The sequence below is a fragment of the Gobio gobio genome, assembly GCF_949357685.1.
Source record: "Gobio gobio genome assembly, chromosome: 6".
In the NCBI taxonomy this organism is placed as follows: Eukaryota; Metazoa; Chordata; class Actinopteri; order Cypriniformes; family Gobionidae; genus Gobio; species Gobio gobio.
In genome coordinates this window covers 24,719,329-24,736,386 of record NC_137102.1, presented here as the reverse complement: position 1 = coordinate 24,736,386, position 17,058 = coordinate 24,719,329, and the positions used below count along the sequence as shown (strand labels likewise).

Sequence of the window (17,058 nt, the reverse complement as noted above, 5' to 3'; positions counted from 1 at the left end):
TTAAGTGAAAAAAAAATCCTGGTTTGGGCTGTATATGTGTGTGTGTACTGTATGTTCTTACTTGTAAAAGAGCACATATGCCTCAGCGTTTTGAACACAGGACTCAGACACCTCAGTAACACTCTGGTCATCAAACTCGTACCACTGCTGGTTCAGTTCATTCCGACAATAGGCAATATAGTGACCACCTTCAACAAAACAAAGAGCACATTAAAAATATCAGTCCTGTCAGAGCTGTACCCTTGGAGGAGATTAGCTCACATCAACTGACACACTGAGCTGTAGTGCTCATGCCAGTTTGAATTAGACTGGTGACATTTCCTGATCCCACTGTCCCTTCTTTGTCTGACCATTTCTTATTTTTCTGGGTGAAAGTGTGTCTTCCGAATGGCGCACAGCGATAAGCAATAAACATGTGATCTACGATCAGACTGCAAAAATTGTGTATTATGGCTTGTTTCCACCGAGCGGTAGGGTTCAGTGCAGTACAGTTCTATTCGGGACCGTAAACCCTAATCAGGCTTGCGTTTCCACCGCCAACAGTATGCTTATGATATGCATGGTATAGCGATCCAAGTCATTCTCGCATGAAGAAGAAAGCGACACACAAAACAACAATGGACAACATACAGCAGATCTTGTTCTTGCTTCTCAGCATGTGGCTGTTTTCACAAGACGACGACACGCTTTATTTGAGCCAAGGCAGCAAGGAAAAACACAGCCGAAAAAGCAAGCACAAGTGACGATTCTGCAGTAGGGCTGGGTTAAAAAATGTATAGATTTCTCAATTGTAATGGATTCTCATTTTTATGAACCAATATCGATTCTTAAATCACAAGAATCAATTAGTCTATCCTGTTTTCAGTTGATGAATGAACGGAACATTATAGCGTGCCTCCCATCCAATAAATCGCAATAATCTTTGTGCTTTGTTACTTTTGATATGAAAACAATGTCTCAGATTTCAAATTACATCCATTTTTTTCTAAATAAATACCGCTTTGTAGGGGTGTGCGATATTGACAATATCGATAATCGATATTTTCTGGGATTTTATCGATATTTTGCTGAGTGTGTTACTGTGGTGGTACCTTGGCAAGTTTAGGACAGCTGACTAAAGTTTTTGATATTCTTCATATTCTGTCTGGTGGTCATTTCATAGCAGGTGACAGAAATTATCTTTTCAAAAAGTTAAAATTGATTTTTACCTTTCATGGGCATTTTTACCTTTACAAATTTACTTTTTAAACCTAATTATATGCATGCATCATATTTTGTGGCAATTTCATAAATTTAATTTTAATAATAAGACACAATAGTTAATTTGTTACCAATCAAATTAAATGAGTATCAACATAATTCATCTTTGCAATGCAGAGGAAACACAGAAGCTGCATCTGAAGTGGCATTTAGATCATTTACACAGACTGTTAAATGCAGCTCAGAGGTGACAAATTAATAACCTGCAGTTAAAAATGCATAAATAATGTTTTGATGTTTTAAACATAAAACATTGAATATTGATATTTGAAATTATTTAAAACATGAAAAGATACTTTCAATGTGAAATTAAAACTGCCAGTAGCGGATTCATTCAGAAAGGAAACACTACACGTGTTGCACAGAGACGCATATACCGTGCTGTGGCTTTGTTTTAAATAATTTTTTGGCCAAATAGAGCGAAAACAGGCAATATGGTTTCTAAAATGCAAGTCACTTAATAATAACTTCTTGTTTAGTAAACTTGTATAAAAGGAATATCACATTTGTTATCATGCTGATACCTGGAGAAAAACTGCACTTAAAAACCCCAGCCCTATTCTGCAGTGAATCTAGTTCCACCCTTTAGTACCTGACTACTGTGCTAGGTACCCTGACAGAAGGGTGCCAAAAATGTGGTACTGTATGATTCGGAATTAGGGTACCATTCACAACTTCTGACAATAGAAAAGGAAAAAGTTGTGTACCATACTGAACTGTACCGCTCGGTGGAAACAAGCCATTAGTGGTGTAGTGTATTTATTCCAGGTTTAAATGACACAAGTGATCAAAAAGAGATTCAACTTTCACTGCTTGAAAACAATTACAAATTTCTTCTAGTAATGTAAAATAATTTATGTGGGTAAGTATTTATTATTTTTCTTGCAATTACAAATTCATATCTCACAATTTTGACATTTTCTCACAAAGTTATCAACTCTGAATTAACTTTAGAAATAAAGTCAGAATTACGAGAAATACACTCACAATTGCAAGAAAAAAAGCCAGAATTGAGAGTTTATATCTATAAATCTGTTTGTTTGTTTTTTTTTAAGAATTGTGGGATGTAAACACTATTGCAAGTTATATGAACCCAAGTCGCAATTACCTTTAAAAAAAAAAATTATTCCATGGTGGAAACAAGCTTCTATAATTATTAAAATGATAATAATATGAATAATAACATGTAAATACTACATTTTATAACTACTATAAATGACAATAATACTTTTATGAACATCTTGAAAAGCTCTGACTTACTGCTGGCAGTGCCGTGGTGACAGATGACAGACAGCAGGTCATAGGTGGTGGTCTGGGCGGAGCTGTCCTTGGCCAGGAAGGGCTGCATTTCAAGGCCTTCCAAAGGGAAGGACACATGAGTGCCGATTTTGGTGGAGAACATAAGCTCATGTCTGAAGCGCTTGAGGTGAATGCACAAAATCTGTTGGGGAGACAGTATAGAGAATTTGAACAAAGCAGGGAAGTCTGCTGTCAGTTTCCTACAGTAAAAAAAAATTACAAAAAAAATCTGCAAGAATGTGCCATGCCTGTTCATATAAAAATGTAACTACCTGGGCAATTTTTACAGTGGTGTTGTAGTTAAGACCACCTAAACCGAGACCGAGTCAATACCAGTGTGTGTAGAGATCAAGACCAAGACTTTGAGGGGTTGAGACCAAGACAAGACCAAGACCAGACCAGCACTCCTCAAATTCATTTGAAAGATCCATATCTACTGCCTGAGAAATGTAGAAATGTAGCAGCACTCTTGCTGATATCGCTTAATTATATCATATTTATAATATTAAAAAAAGCACTCATACAAGTACTTTTTTGCAATCATATCTTGGATTTTTGTGGCCATTTGTAATAATTTTGATGACATTTTTTACCTGGCACTGTGGCACAACAGCATGAAATCAAATTAGAAATGAGTTAGTGATTGCATTTAAAGCAGGAAGTTTTACATCCGACCACGTAAATGATGTTAACAAATAAATCAGACAATGCACAGACAATTTGTGATATCCTTGCAGTTGTGGTCTTGACCAGTCTTGAGTCCTCTTAGTCTGAGACCGAGACAAGGCTGAGTACAAATGAGGTCAAGGTTGAGACCGAGACAAGACCAAGACCTTCAAAAAATGGTCTCGAGACCAGTCTTGAGTACCACAACACTATTTTACAGCATGGCTGTTTAGTACACCCAGTTGAGGGTTTCCATCAGCAAACTGCTTTGGCCATTCAACAGATGTACTGAACAATCATCATATCTAATGACTCCCATAAGATGGCTGCGCTTGCCATTACAGCTCCCTGAGCATATTTACCAGATGGCAGCAGATATTGTGGGTTAAAGGCATCCTTAGACTCTCTCCAAACATAAATCCACTGGATGTAGGAAATGGATGACTCAGCAGACCTTATTACCCATTGTTATTACTATTATTTCTCAAGGGTCCAAGTTTTGTGTTCGTTTCAGGCAGCCTTGATACAAGGCCAAGACATAGTGGCCTTCATTTGTGGTGCATTTTGTGTTTGTTTTTTCAAGCTCCGGAATTAAATTATGTTGTTTCTGAACCATGTATAATAACCATAATAGCTCATCTGGTCGCTTACCTCTGGCAAACTCTGAACTTTGCAGAATTTGACCCCATTCCGTAACCTGAAACAACCAAAGAGACAACATTAACACTTTAATTTCTGCAGCCATCATATTCAAGAAGTTCGACAACAAGCTCATACTCACTTCTTGCATTTTTCACAGCTGTACATGTTGTCTCCTGAAAGAAACACACACAAAAAAAAAAAACACAAAGTCAGTAAGAATTGCACCATTGATGTGTTAAATATAAACACTCAGTTCTATAAAGTGAAAGATTTCCATATTTATCTTCTTTTTTTTAGATCAGCAATTGGTTAGTTTGGATGACATATAAAGCTTTGAGCGCGAGAGAAAAACGTCAAACCTTTAAGTTCATCCCTGGCAAAAAAGGCAGCCAGACAGTCCTGCAGCGTGACCACAGGACCCCAGAACCAACTAAAATCAAGAAGCAAAAATAATCAATCATTCAAAACAAACAAGTGAAGTCATTTTCTTTGGTCTACAATATTATCAGCCCCTTTCACACAGAGCATTGATCCCATAAAATTGCCATACAATTGCTAGAGTACCTTCTGTGTGAACGCAAACATGTCCAGGGATTGAACCCGGGACCAATCCCGGCATGGGGACCTAGTAACATTGCCGCGATTACTCCCGGAACGTGCCGTGTGAACAAAAGGTAGGATCAGTGCCGTAAGGGGTGTGTCACAGTGCTCACGGATTTCATCAAAAATATCTTAATTTGTGTTCTAAAGATGAACGAAGGAGTAATTAATGACAGAATTTTCATTTTTGGTTGAACTAACCCTTTAATCACCCGCCAAGCTCCAAATGCGAGTACAAATCTGTGTTGACGAGTATATGAAACCGTGTCAATCGCCAGTTGGCCAGTAACTTTTTTTTATGAATTCTAACAATGCAAAGGTGTAAGAACATGAAATGTGAACAGTTTAAGCCTTGCCAATTTAAATATTCAAGCGCAAGAAGACGTGAAAGGGAACTCAATTCATTACTCGCACGCTGCGTGGGAAGCACAAGCCTAGAAATCTGTGTCTCAGACAGACAAATACTCTTTCACGTATTCTTGTGCTTGAACAGACATATTCAAACAAAATGATGTCAAAATGCCCATCTTGGCAATTCCTACTTAAGTGGGTAAAAAAAAAACACTCTTAAAAGACCCCCTGTGGTGAAAATCAAGTTTTTAATTTGTCTGTGTGGTGTTTGTAAATTGCTTAAAATTGATAAACCATGTGCAAAATCATCAGCCAACATAATTACAGAGTATTTTCTCCTTTAAATTTCCAAAGATAGTCTCAAAAACTAAAGATCACAAAGATATTTATTTTCCGTCACAACCATGTAACCAATCTCGTCAACGTGCGTGGCGGGGCTTTTCCTATCATTATTTCTAAGGATGAAGGCAGATAAAAGGCAGCTAAAAGGCAACTGTCTGACTCTGAGATGGCGAACAGGAACATGGTTTGTGTAACATTAGCAACACATTATTAGCTGTTTGATAACGTAGTCAAGCCAAAGGCTAATCATATCAATTACTGATATGTGTTGAAATTCTGAATGGATTATATAGTCTAGAATTACTCTGTCAAGAATGAGAATAAAAGCCTAAATTCAATCTGTTCATCATATAAAGCGATTGCGTCTCTTCAGATAATTTGTGCTACACTACTCAATTCAATTGAAGCGTCAAAATGGTAGTTGAATAGCTGTTAATGAGGGGGCAGAAATCTCTCGGATTTCATCAAAAATATCTTCATGTTTTGAAGATGACTGAAAGTCTTAAAGGTCCCATGGCATGGCATTTTTCTATTATTTTATAATGTTTCCTGAGGTGTACTTATATTGTTAGTATGACTTTTACATCATAAAATGTCATAATTTAGAAATAAAAGGCATTTTTTCTATACTGCTGTTTGCCCTGTGGCTGAATGCCCTGCTTCAAGAGGCGTGTCTGCTGTGAGACTTCAGTAAAAACGCCCACTGTTGTGATTGGCTGACATCTTTGCATTTTATATGAGCGGAGGGGGTGTGGTTTAACGAGGTCTACGAGGCACGAGCAGGCACGAGCTGCTGCCAGAGAGACGGATGGACCTGAGTTCACTTCACATCGGTTCTGTCAGTCTCAGTTCAGTGAACTGTTTTAGTTACAGCATATACTTCAGGTTATTAGTCTGAATATGTGTTCTGAATAAACACGAGTCCCAGTCACACCGAGTCCGTCTTCATCATTATTACCAACTTTGTAACACATGCAAAGTACCATTACAGCTGTCGAGATGAACGAGTTAAAAGTAAGTGTTGATAATAGCATTATTTTTTTAAATAAAATAAAAGCGTCAGTGACGCGCGTTGAGTACACAGTGCAAACAAAGACACAACAGCATTAATCGAATGTAATCCAGTTTATTGTGGGGATGGCTGGCTAGCCCGGATATGCTCACGCTTACCCCCCGTCTGTTTAAACTCGCGCCGCGTTTGGTGCCTCCGCTGTGGGCCAGATGCAGTACTGGGGGTCGGGGATGTTGAAGGCCACCGGCCAGTGCAGCCCGAGCTTCGGCGTGCGTGAGGTTTATCTCTAAAGAGATGTGATGTTGAGCAGAAACTTATGACTGTATGCACATTTTAGAACCGATAGACGCGACGAGGACGTACAAAAACACTGACTCACAAGATAGAAAACACGAAAACACCGTTCTGTCTGGAGAGAGAGAAGCCGCAGCGTGTGCACGAATAATAAATAATTAGCTACACATAAGAAATCACTGATCACAGATCAGAAGGAACTGAAAAAAGACTTCTGTTTTCATTTGTACATCCAAACACTGAGAAACTGCCAGCGTTCACTCGTTCACAAGCCGAGGACAATAATATGGCGCTCGCATGGGCGTGCCAGATTCTCTGGGCGGAGGAAAGGGAGGTAACCGTTCCTGCTTGGACGTCAAACCAGGAGACTTCAGGATTGGCTCGTCTGGCCTGTCATTTTCTCAAAGGCAGAGAAAGACAGCCAGAACTCGGGTTTACACCGATCAACATTTCTATCCACTTGGGGACAATATTCAGGCTAGGGGAACTCATATTAATGTTGAAAAACCTCATAAAATGAAAATTTCATGCCATGGGACCTTTAAGGGTTTAGAATGAGTAATTAATGGCAGCAGTATAATTTTTGGGTGACCTAACCCTTTAAAGTTTTATTTATTTATTTTTAAACCGTAGACGATGTAAATAAGAGATTCATTAAATATGTAATTCTGATTATCAAAGATGAGTTTTAAAGGATAAAATGATTGACTGCAGGGCGACTTTAAGTTCAACTAATTGCATTTAGTATAATTTAAAGATTTATAATGTATGCATGATTTACACATTTTCACTTTTAATTGCAATGAACATTCAGTTCGCACTATTTCCATAATAAGTGCTCTTTTTAAGTTCTAAAGTGTGTGTGTGTGGGTGTGTTATGTGTACACTCTCACATAAGAGAAAAGTGCACACAAATAATACCTCTTGATATATTCCATGACGAAGGCAATCCAGCCTTGAGGGGCGTAGGCTTCTCCACAGGAACCAGCCTTGACAAGAGCCGTCTGGTGGGAGGAAGAGTGCAGCTTGGCAAGGTCCTCTTTCCCTGGGATGGGCAGAGAGATGTCCTGGAAGTTCTCCAAAGTCACCGATACCTGAGAAAGGAAGGTCGAGCAACAGAGGAGCCTAATTTAAAATGCTAATCTGTAACTGCAACTACTGCCACGACAATAACAGAGCCATTAAAACAACGGAGATGAAAATAACTCTTTTGTAACAAAACTGTTACACTGTCCAATTTCCTCTATTTCCTCTTTCATATGCAAGCAGTCTTGATTTAATTAACAACATTATAAATAAAATATTTAACTAATGTAATATTACTTACATCTGCATAGATAAGGAAGTGAATACTACAAATTAAAAAAAAATTTCATATGATAAAACCGTTTTAACATAATCATAAAAAAGTACATATAATGTGCACTACCATTCAAAAGTTTGATCTTTTAAAATGTCTTTAAAAGTCATCTCTTATGCTGCATTTATTTGATCCCAAATACAGTAAAAACAATAGTATTGTTATTATTTTAAATTGTTTTTTAACAATTAGACAATTTTTTAAATTATATTAATCTCACCTAAATGTTTGCGCACTCATTGTATTTGTGTTTTATAAAGGTAGCACAAATATATACAATAGAATAAAGATACAAATTAAATAAAGAAAAAATAGTTTTTGGGGTAGGTCTAACACTAGTATTTAGGCACAGAAATACTAAAGAAACTGAATAAATTAATCAAATGTAAAACAATACTGGAGAGTTTTTTAGTCCTTTATAAATTAAATACATTGATGACAGACACATATTAGGCTGCTGTCACTTTAAGAGCTAATGCACAGATACATTATACTGTTAGACATGTTTATTTAAGACATAACCGACTGTGTTTCAGAGGATAATCGCCAAGACCTTAATTTTGACTGTTAAAGCACTAAATGCGTGAAAAAGAACACGTTTTGTTACTCGTGTGCTGTTTGTGGTACGGCTTTACTGTATGTATGCGCGCAGAGAAAGCCATCGCTCAGAGAGTGCGTGAGTACCGAATAGTTTAAAATAGTTTAAAAAATTTGTAAGACTTAAAAAGACATGCAAATGATAAACTTTAGTGATGATGCAACACTGGCCCCGTTTGTGCAAGAGACAATTCCGTCAACTGTCCCAACTCCCTTGCTCAGATGTAATGTGGTGATGTTAAGCGCATTTTGAGAGAGAGAAAAGTTTTAAAATGACTGATTTGATCTTATAATCTGTGTGGATTCATTTACTCATGCAACCTACATGCTAAAGTGAATAAATGTTTGTAGGAATTACCTGCATTATAAGCGCGAGACCTGCGAGAGTGATTAAAATTATGCGCAATACCCGTAAAATCCCACGCCGAAATTCGAGCACTAAAAATATTAATTTCTTTCAAATAAATAAATAAATAAATACACACACATATACATACATACAAACTTTATACATTAGGGGTGTAACGGTACACCAAACTGACGGTTCGGTACGTACCTCGGTTTTGAAGACACGGTTCGGTACGGGTTCAGTACAGCAGGGGGGAGAAAACTAAACATAAAATTGCTTTTTTTATTAAACAGTGGTTTAATGAAGAAATTGTGTCTGTGTCTTTAAATTAATTCAATTATAATTAAAAAAGGACATGTTGCGACTCCAATCCATTGTTGAATAATAATAATCATTATACACAGTGGCTGACAGATTTATTTAAACATACATTAAATCAAGACATCACTAACAGGTTAAGTAAAATATAATGAATATATAGGTTAATATAGTGCATATATTTAGCGAAAGAGTTGTGGACACTGAATGACTTGCCTGAGGTAAATGCTTATGTTTACAAGGTGTTTCATTGATTTTTTTCCGCAGTTGCAACACTGATTGAGCGATTACACGAGATATGATACATTTAAGTTGTACTGTATCTTCCAACATACCTTCAGATGTTCATTCATGTTTATTGTAACTATTAGGAAGAGATTATACAGTGATCTGTCACGCCACATTAAAGAGCGTCAAAACATTTTTTTTTTTAATTTTGTGATAAAAAGGACAGAATTCGACACTTTGGGTCAGATTTACTAACAGCTTCCACCAGACAAACCCTCTTTTGGCGTTAAAAAAACTACTGCCAGTATTTACTAAAGACACGCAGTGAAAAATTAACACTGAAATTAGTCCACTGGTGTGGACTTGGTTATTTGCATTTGTAGGAGTTTCCCTTTCAGACGTAAAATTTATGGGAGGAGAGTATTTAAGTAAATCATGCAAGGTGATTTACTAAGGTTTAAGCTAGTCAATTTACAGGTATTTGTGCCATTATTTACAGCCAAAATAAAAGCAGGTCTTAAACCAAACGCTAATTTGCGCTGCTCTTAGTAGATTGTGTTGATCATTATGGAAATTATCTGTCTGCGTCTGTGTGCTTTAATTTGTGTGTCGTCAGTAGATACCGAGCAGAACTTTCCACTCCCAACTGCGCTTTTGTGGAATTATTTTTTTTTAAGTAACAAAATGCGGAGCTTATGGTGATTATTGGTGGTAAATAGTGGTTAGGTTACAACGCTGTATTCGCGGGAAGAACATGTGTACCATTACACCCCTATTTACTATTTAATCAAATGTCAAGGAAGAATTTTTTTTTTGTGACATAAGGTAAAGTGAGGTCAACCTCAACAATGGGCCGGGGCAGCAGGGGGTGGGGGGCGATCCATGGGTGGTGTATTGTGTTTTTTTGGTTTGGTTTGAATATTGTTACACCCCTAATATATATATATACTGTATGATTCAAGTCAATGGCTCAATACTCTCATTTGATGTGTTATATGTTTCTTAAGACTATTCTGTTTTAAGAATAATTAGCTTTAAAATGGTAGAATATTCATACAATACACTTGCTACAAAACTACATTAAAAGTATTGGTCCCACTTTATATTAGGTGGCCTTAACTACTATGTACTTACATCAAAAAATTATTATAATTTACTTATTGTATTTATATTGTATTGCAAAACACATTTGCTGATATTGAGGTGGGATACGGGTAAAGTTAGGGACAGGTTTGCTGGTATGGGCAAGTTTAAGGGTAGGGTTAGGTGTAAGGGAAGTGTCTACAGTGTAATTCTAAATGTAACTACAGAAATTAATTTCAGATGTAATTACATGCAGGCAATTTTTTTAAATGCAAGTACAATGTAAAAACATGTATGTACACAATAAGTGCATTGTATCAAATTATTCATTTAAATGTTAGTACACAGTAGTTAAGGCCGTCCTAATATAATATTTACACAAAATGATTAGGGTTTTCTGACAATTTACAACCTCTAGTTTATATCTCTGTTTATTAACCATGCAGGCCCTGTCAAACCTTGAACTTGTTTTTTCTAGTGTCACTAATAATAACATCATACTAAATTAAAGTGTAGCAGCTTATTTGCAGGAACTTCATATCAGCTTAATCACAGGTAATTTGTCCTCTGTTATTTTTAAAATGCCTTTCCCTGCTAACTGAAGGATCAAATGCTTGCGTTCACTTTGTCAAAGTGAGGTTGTTCGGGTGCATGTCTGTGTGAAAAACACACGTCACTCACCCGGTCGCAGGTCAGGCACTGAACTGAGCTGACAATGGTGCCGTCGAACACTTCAGAGATGATGCTGCGATATTTCCTCTGCCGCTTGCTCTTAGGTGGGGTGAACGAGGGTACTGTCAACACAACATACCGCAACCATTTAGGATCAATGCCAAATCTTTTTCAGTTCAGGTTATGAAAATGAGCTAACAACAAGAAAAAGAATACATTTAATTAAACTAGTACATAACCCAAAAAAGTAGTATATTCCCGAAGTGATTTCTTCTACCTTTCTTATGAGTGGAGCTCAGGTTTGGCCACATTGACGATTTAGGGGGACTGCTGGACAGTCTAGATGTGATTCCCTCATTTCCACTGGGACTCTGCGGTCTGATGGTACTGCTGACATGGTTTTCAGGGTTTGAATCTGAACAAAGAGGAAACAGAATTAAGTCAATAAAAGCAAGCAAAACAACCACAGACCACAATTTATTCCAAGTAAGGTCATGACATATATCAGTCGAAATTAAAGAATGAATGTATTTGATGTAATTGCAAACAAAATCTGGCAAAAATTCCTCATTACATCGAGGTAAGTAAAATCATGAAAACGCTGGAGTGCCAAATTGCAGAGCTGATGCAAACATATCCACATCCCTGAGATCAGATGCTTTTGGGATGTTCGCAAACAGTCTACCATTGAGCAGCCATTTCAAACTTTTTACCTCTGAGCAAAGAATGAAAAAAAAATGTTTTCAGTGAATTTGTCAGTCTGACATGTTAGTATGATTAACTGCATTTAATTAATGGCCTTACGTTCACCTGAAGTTCGGCCCTGAGCTTTAATGGCTCCTTGGCTGCTGATAATAGGCCTTGGCTCGGTGGTTGTGTCCACGTCTTTATCCAGGTCGCAATGGGAACCAGCACGGTACAGGTTGTTGATGAGATTTTTCTCTTTCTGCCAGTCCCGGTTGTTTTGGTTCTGCTCTGACATCAGCATCTCAGCTTCGTTGATGTCTTCTGGGACTCTGGGGCCTTCGTTTTCAGCACGATCGCTGCTGCCACACGACTCACAGGACTGGAAGTCATCTGATTGGCTGTGGTTGTCCTCGTCGGGACTATCATCCATGGCCACAGGCTGGTTTGGGTCCTCGGGATCAGGAATGGGCTCCTTGAGCTCCTCGTGGAGTTGGTCCATCAGACAACGCAGGAACTCCTGAGAGTCCTAAGGATGGAGAGAGATTTTAATGCTTTACAAAATAAGAGTAAAATAAGGAATGTTTAACAAAATCTATGTTAAGGCACATTCACGCTAAGGCATATAACTATAATTATAACTTTAAAGTTGTAATAATCGTTAAAATTCTGTAAGAATAGGGTTGACACCACAGCTATATTGATAACAATACAGAGGAACAATATCATTAGAATCACTTTCAGAATGCTTTTTTTTCCAGCTAATGAAAGAAAAACCTTGACAACCAGAATCCACCCAGTTCGAAACAGCAGACGATGCATGCTTATAATAAACAGAACGTTTTTGTGCGTTGGCTTGAAGGCTAAAATAATCATAGTTATCTTTATAGTTATTGTTCTTGGTGTTAACCTGCCTTTAAAGGTGCACTCAGTATTTTTTGTTTATGTTGCCCTGGCCAATGTAGCAGTATCATGGACTTACATTGCCATCCAGTGGTGTGGATGAAGCATCACAAAATCAAACATTTCCAGTCCCTGAAACACATTATTTTACATGGCCCTGCACATGACACATGGAAGAAAAATAGTTATTGTGGCCACAAATTAAGAACATGTCCCAGTGTTTTATTAACTTGTGGGGTAATTTTATAATTTTTTTCCCTAGTTTCAGTTAAATCATGGTCATGTGGTACTAATTTGTTTCCTTGTTTGAATATAGTAAAATGTTCCCTATAATGCAACTAAAATGAGGGAATTAACTAAACGGTGGGAGCAAATTCTTCATTCGTGGGCACGATACCCCCCCTGTACTTCATCGTCGGCCTATCTATCGCTGTTTTCCATTTTCGTGAAGTAAGCATATGTAAACTGTGTTTACACTGTTTTTTTTTTTTTAAATGGCGTGTGGCGGTGTTCTCGGCCAGTCAACGTACACTTACATCACTGATGGTCCTATCGCGTTGGTTAGATCCTACTCTGAAGTAGGAGCTAATTTAGTCCCCCCCAAAAAGCGTTCTGATAACTAAAATTGTTTAATGTGTGAACATGCCAAAACACAGGTCCTTCCGCCAACAGTTATAAGAAATATGAAAATGTTCCTCTGGTGCGAAAGTCCCAATTTATAATCAACCATTAATTATTCTGCAAGTCTATCTGCCCAATAACAGGAGGTTGCTGAGAAAAAAAATAAGCAGATATATCTGCCAGTCCCAATATCTCGGCCAGTACATTACAGAATATTAATTTTTGGGTGAACTGGGTTCAATTAAATTCGTTTTGTAGACCTGTCCATTAAACGTGGCGTTCAAATCCTGGCATGTTCTCTGACACATTGAACATTGACGGTCAGGGACTCTTTGACCAAAAATTTCCAGGTATTATCTAAAGAATGCAACATTCATGAAACATCACTTTGGAAAACCACAGATTAGCCAGGGACCCCATCGCCATAGGAACAGCTGAAGCTTACGAGAACATTAGTCATTACTAGCTCATCCACATGGCAACATGGCCAACTGCCATTCTAACATCCTGGTATTAAGAATCCTTGTAGGCAAACAAGTTTCCAACAACAGTACACAGCACATTAGACCAGAAGGCCTTCGCTGTATAATAGTGTTAAACAATGTCCACAATCTAGCTGAGCTTTAAAAAAGTCTGAGAATGAGATTAATGCTTCCTACAATCTCTGAAAAGCCTGTGATAGCCTATTCATTTCAACTCTAATTCTCCAAACGGCCTTCCTCTCCAGCCAGGCATGACAATGGATGTACGCCACAGTTTGGAGGAGATCAGACATACAGAGAGACTCTGAATCAGTTTGTGCTCCATATAGGAGAACACAATCTCTCATAATCAAGAATAAAACTGGGACTTTTCTTTTCTAAGTGAAACAGAGGCTCTAACAGATGCAATTCCCTCTGCTAGCAGGATCGTTTGAGTTCGACCTCATCTGTCATTGGTCGAAATGAAAGGATAGTCCCGCCACAAACTCATGACTAAGTTGGGCTAGTCAGGATGAGGCTAGTCCTCTATGAATATTTCTAAAGGAATTCTAGAGCCCTAAAAAACATGAATAATTGAATAAATCTTTTAAAATGTAAATCAAATGAACAATGAAAATTGTGAAATACAATTTAATACCATATAAATATCAGCTTTGTGAAAGGAGGAGGCGAAAAAAGAACAGGAGAGCAAGAAAGAGGAAGAGGTGGAGGTGGAGGAGGAAATTAAAATACAATAAAACATAGCATGCTGCCTAACAGAGTTTTACTATAAAAGCAGAATTCCAAAACATTTTGGCTTATAGACAGTTTCAACAGCAACAACATAAACAAACGTTACTGCGCATGCGTGCTTGTGTGGCCCAAACTTAACTTCCGGTAGACGTCCGCAAAGAATCAATAACAACAGAGGCTGCGTTATCTTTCTTTTGCGCTATCATCTTTCATTTTAATTGGGCAACATTATCTTAATTTACATGTTTTTATTGTTTCAGCATGTTTATTATAAATAATCTCCCATTTCTGTCTGCAATATAGAGTGGGGGAAACACCCCCCTTAAAGGGTTAGTTCACCCAAAAATGTAAATTCATACATTAATTACTCACCCTCATGTCGACCCCAACCCGTAAGACCGTAGAGAAGAAGAAAATATCCTAAGTTGTGTTCCGAAGATGAACGAAGGTCTTACATGTTTGGAATGACATGGGAGAGTAATAATGGGGAGAGTAATAATGACAGAATAAAAATTTTTGGGTGAACTAACCCTTTAAGGACCATGTAATGCCGTTTTCTGTACAGTATCTATAAATGCTTAAATCATGCAATGCATCGGAATAACATGTTTCTTTGTTTCATAACATACGATTAATGTTGGCAAACTTAACTTGTAGATAAAGTACCTTATTTGAGATTGATTGTATATGAATGCATCACAAAAAATCCTGTGCTCTATGGGCACTGCCATTAATAGAGGACAAAGCGAAAGTTGTTTTGCACTCCGTGATAAATGCACATTTAAATATTTAGCGGGAAACATAAATGCGATCATTTATCCAGATGGCGACCACTTGATGTGAACAAATGTAAACTCGCTGTGTCGATTGGCTGATGATCACAGTGATCGCATGTTAATGTCAAGTGTAAACGCATCCAGAATAAGTTACTTCTAGAGTAGATTATTTCTGATAACAAGCTAAATAAATAACAAGTAAATTACATTAGACGCTGCTCTCGTATGACTGGATATTTATGAAGCATTTAAGGCTTTTTGTTGAGTCGCACACACTGTTTATGCGCTGGTGTCATATTCTCTCGGCTTGATCGTTAATATTTATATCATGTTTTCCAAGAATAGTATGTCAAAAATGTGTTTCTACTGAGTAGTGCGCCATACTATCCCCTTGCCAGACCGATAAACAAACGCCGACCAAAAGTTAACTTCGGGCCAGGCGCGTAACGTGGCAACGTGTGTGCGTCCGATGAAACCGTCTATAAATTCCATTTTAATGACTTGATACACATTATGATGTTGTCATGCCTAAATTCACTTGTAGCATTTAAAGCTAATTATTTTCAGTGTCTTATTTTTATTTTATTTTTTTGCAAAATAGCATCAATATTTTGAAATACATTAATGTAATGTAATATTTTTTTATGTTCTTGAAAGAAGTTTCTTATGCTCACCAAGGCTGCTTTTATCTGATAAAAAAATAGAGTAATAATTACAATTTTAAAAAGTCAGGATTATTTAAAATAGCATTTATTTAAAATAGAATTATGAAACATTATAAATGTCTTTACTGACAAGTTTCAATAAACAATCAATTTGAATGTATCCTTGCTGAGTAAAAAAAAACAAAACAAAAAAAAAACCTAATTTTCTTTTAAACAAATCACTGTAACAAAACATACCTGTTGAGAATAACCACGAAACATTGGGTTTACAGCCTTAATGCCCTGGAATAGATTTGTGGGAACGACATAGGAGTTCCTGAAACCACGCAAAACAAAAGCAATGAAAGTTATAATGAAAACTTGCTTCTTGAGGAAAAAAATGCTTTAAAATTAGAATAAAATAGGAAAATGGCACAAGAGGAATGTACCTGTTTTTGTGCCACAGGTCTGTAATGAGCTTCTGATAGCTCTTGCATAGCGCTGGCTTCTTGTCTGTCTTCACCAGACCACCACAGTCCAGGAAAAACTGAGTCAGTGGAGGACTAGAAGAGAAACCAGAAAGCGAGAGTGGAAGAGACTGGAAGAGAACAATCAGAACACATAAGCGCTTTCTGAGGTTCTTACCAGTTAGAGAGCGCCTGAAGTGCTGCGTTCATGTAGCAGGTATTGCCAATGTTCTTCAGTCCAGTCAGACCTGAGGAGAAACAGATAATCAGGTTACTAAAAACAGCATTTACAATGCAGAGCAAATGCACAAAACTCTAAACATGAGAAAATAAGGACCTCTGGTCCTCAGTTCGTCCTCCTCCTCAGTTTCCATGTCCAGGTCATCACAGTTTCCCGCTGGAGGAATTCTCAGGGAGGTGGGGCTACCAGGAGCTTTGGGATCCTGAGAGAACAGAGAGATGATCAGCAAATGATTATGCAAAGTGGCAAATAAGATTACTTGAGTTTGGTTTGCCCCTAAACGATGTTCAGAAAATCTGTGGTTTAAAAATTAACAGGTGTGCCTTTTAAAATAAAATAAAAGACTGAAAAAAAAAAGGTTGTTTTGCATGCTGAACATTCCAACTGACAAATATTATGTCATTGTAAAATGTACATACTGAATTATGATTAGTC

The 17,058-nt window shown here is 37.4% G+C and overlaps 1 protein-coding gene across 4 annotated transcripts in view; it reads right to left on the bottom strand.

Annotated features, from left to right (window-relative positions):
• usp33 (ubiquitin specific peptidase 33) overlaps positions 1-17,058 on the bottom strand; it is a 68,797-nt gene that overhangs the window by 14,614 nt on the left and 37,125 nt on the right. Inside the window, exons 6-19 of one of the 4 annotated variants that reach the window (XM_079819290.1) lie at positions 16,720-16,825; positions 16,561-16,630; positions 16,365-16,478; positions 16,174-16,252; positions 11,878-12,286; positions 11,351-11,488; positions 11,083-11,195; positions 8,980-9,033; positions 7,388-7,560; positions 4,227-4,297; positions 4,007-4,040; positions 3,877-3,922; positions 2,521-2,701; positions 62-188 (exon numbers count right to left, since the gene is read on the bottom strand). In XM_079819290.1, the coding sequence (XP_079675416.1) occupies positions 62-188; positions 2,521-2,701; positions 3,877-3,922; positions 4,007-4,040; positions 4,227-4,297; positions 7,388-7,560; positions 8,980-9,033; positions 11,083-11,195; positions 11,351-11,488; positions 11,878-12,286; positions 16,174-16,252; positions 16,365-16,478; positions 16,561-16,630; positions 16,720-16,825 (1,715 nt within the window). The remainder of the gene's footprint in view (positions 1-61; positions 189-2,520; positions 2,702-3,876; positions 3,923-4,006; positions 4,041-4,226; positions 4,298-7,387; positions 7,561-8,979; positions 9,034-11,082; positions 11,196-11,350; positions 11,489-11,877; positions 12,287-16,173; positions 16,253-16,364; positions 16,479-16,560; positions 16,631-16,719; positions 16,826-17,058) is intronic. The other 3 variants (XM_079819291.1, XM_079819292.1, XM_079819293.1) reach the window with 3 other exon arrangements.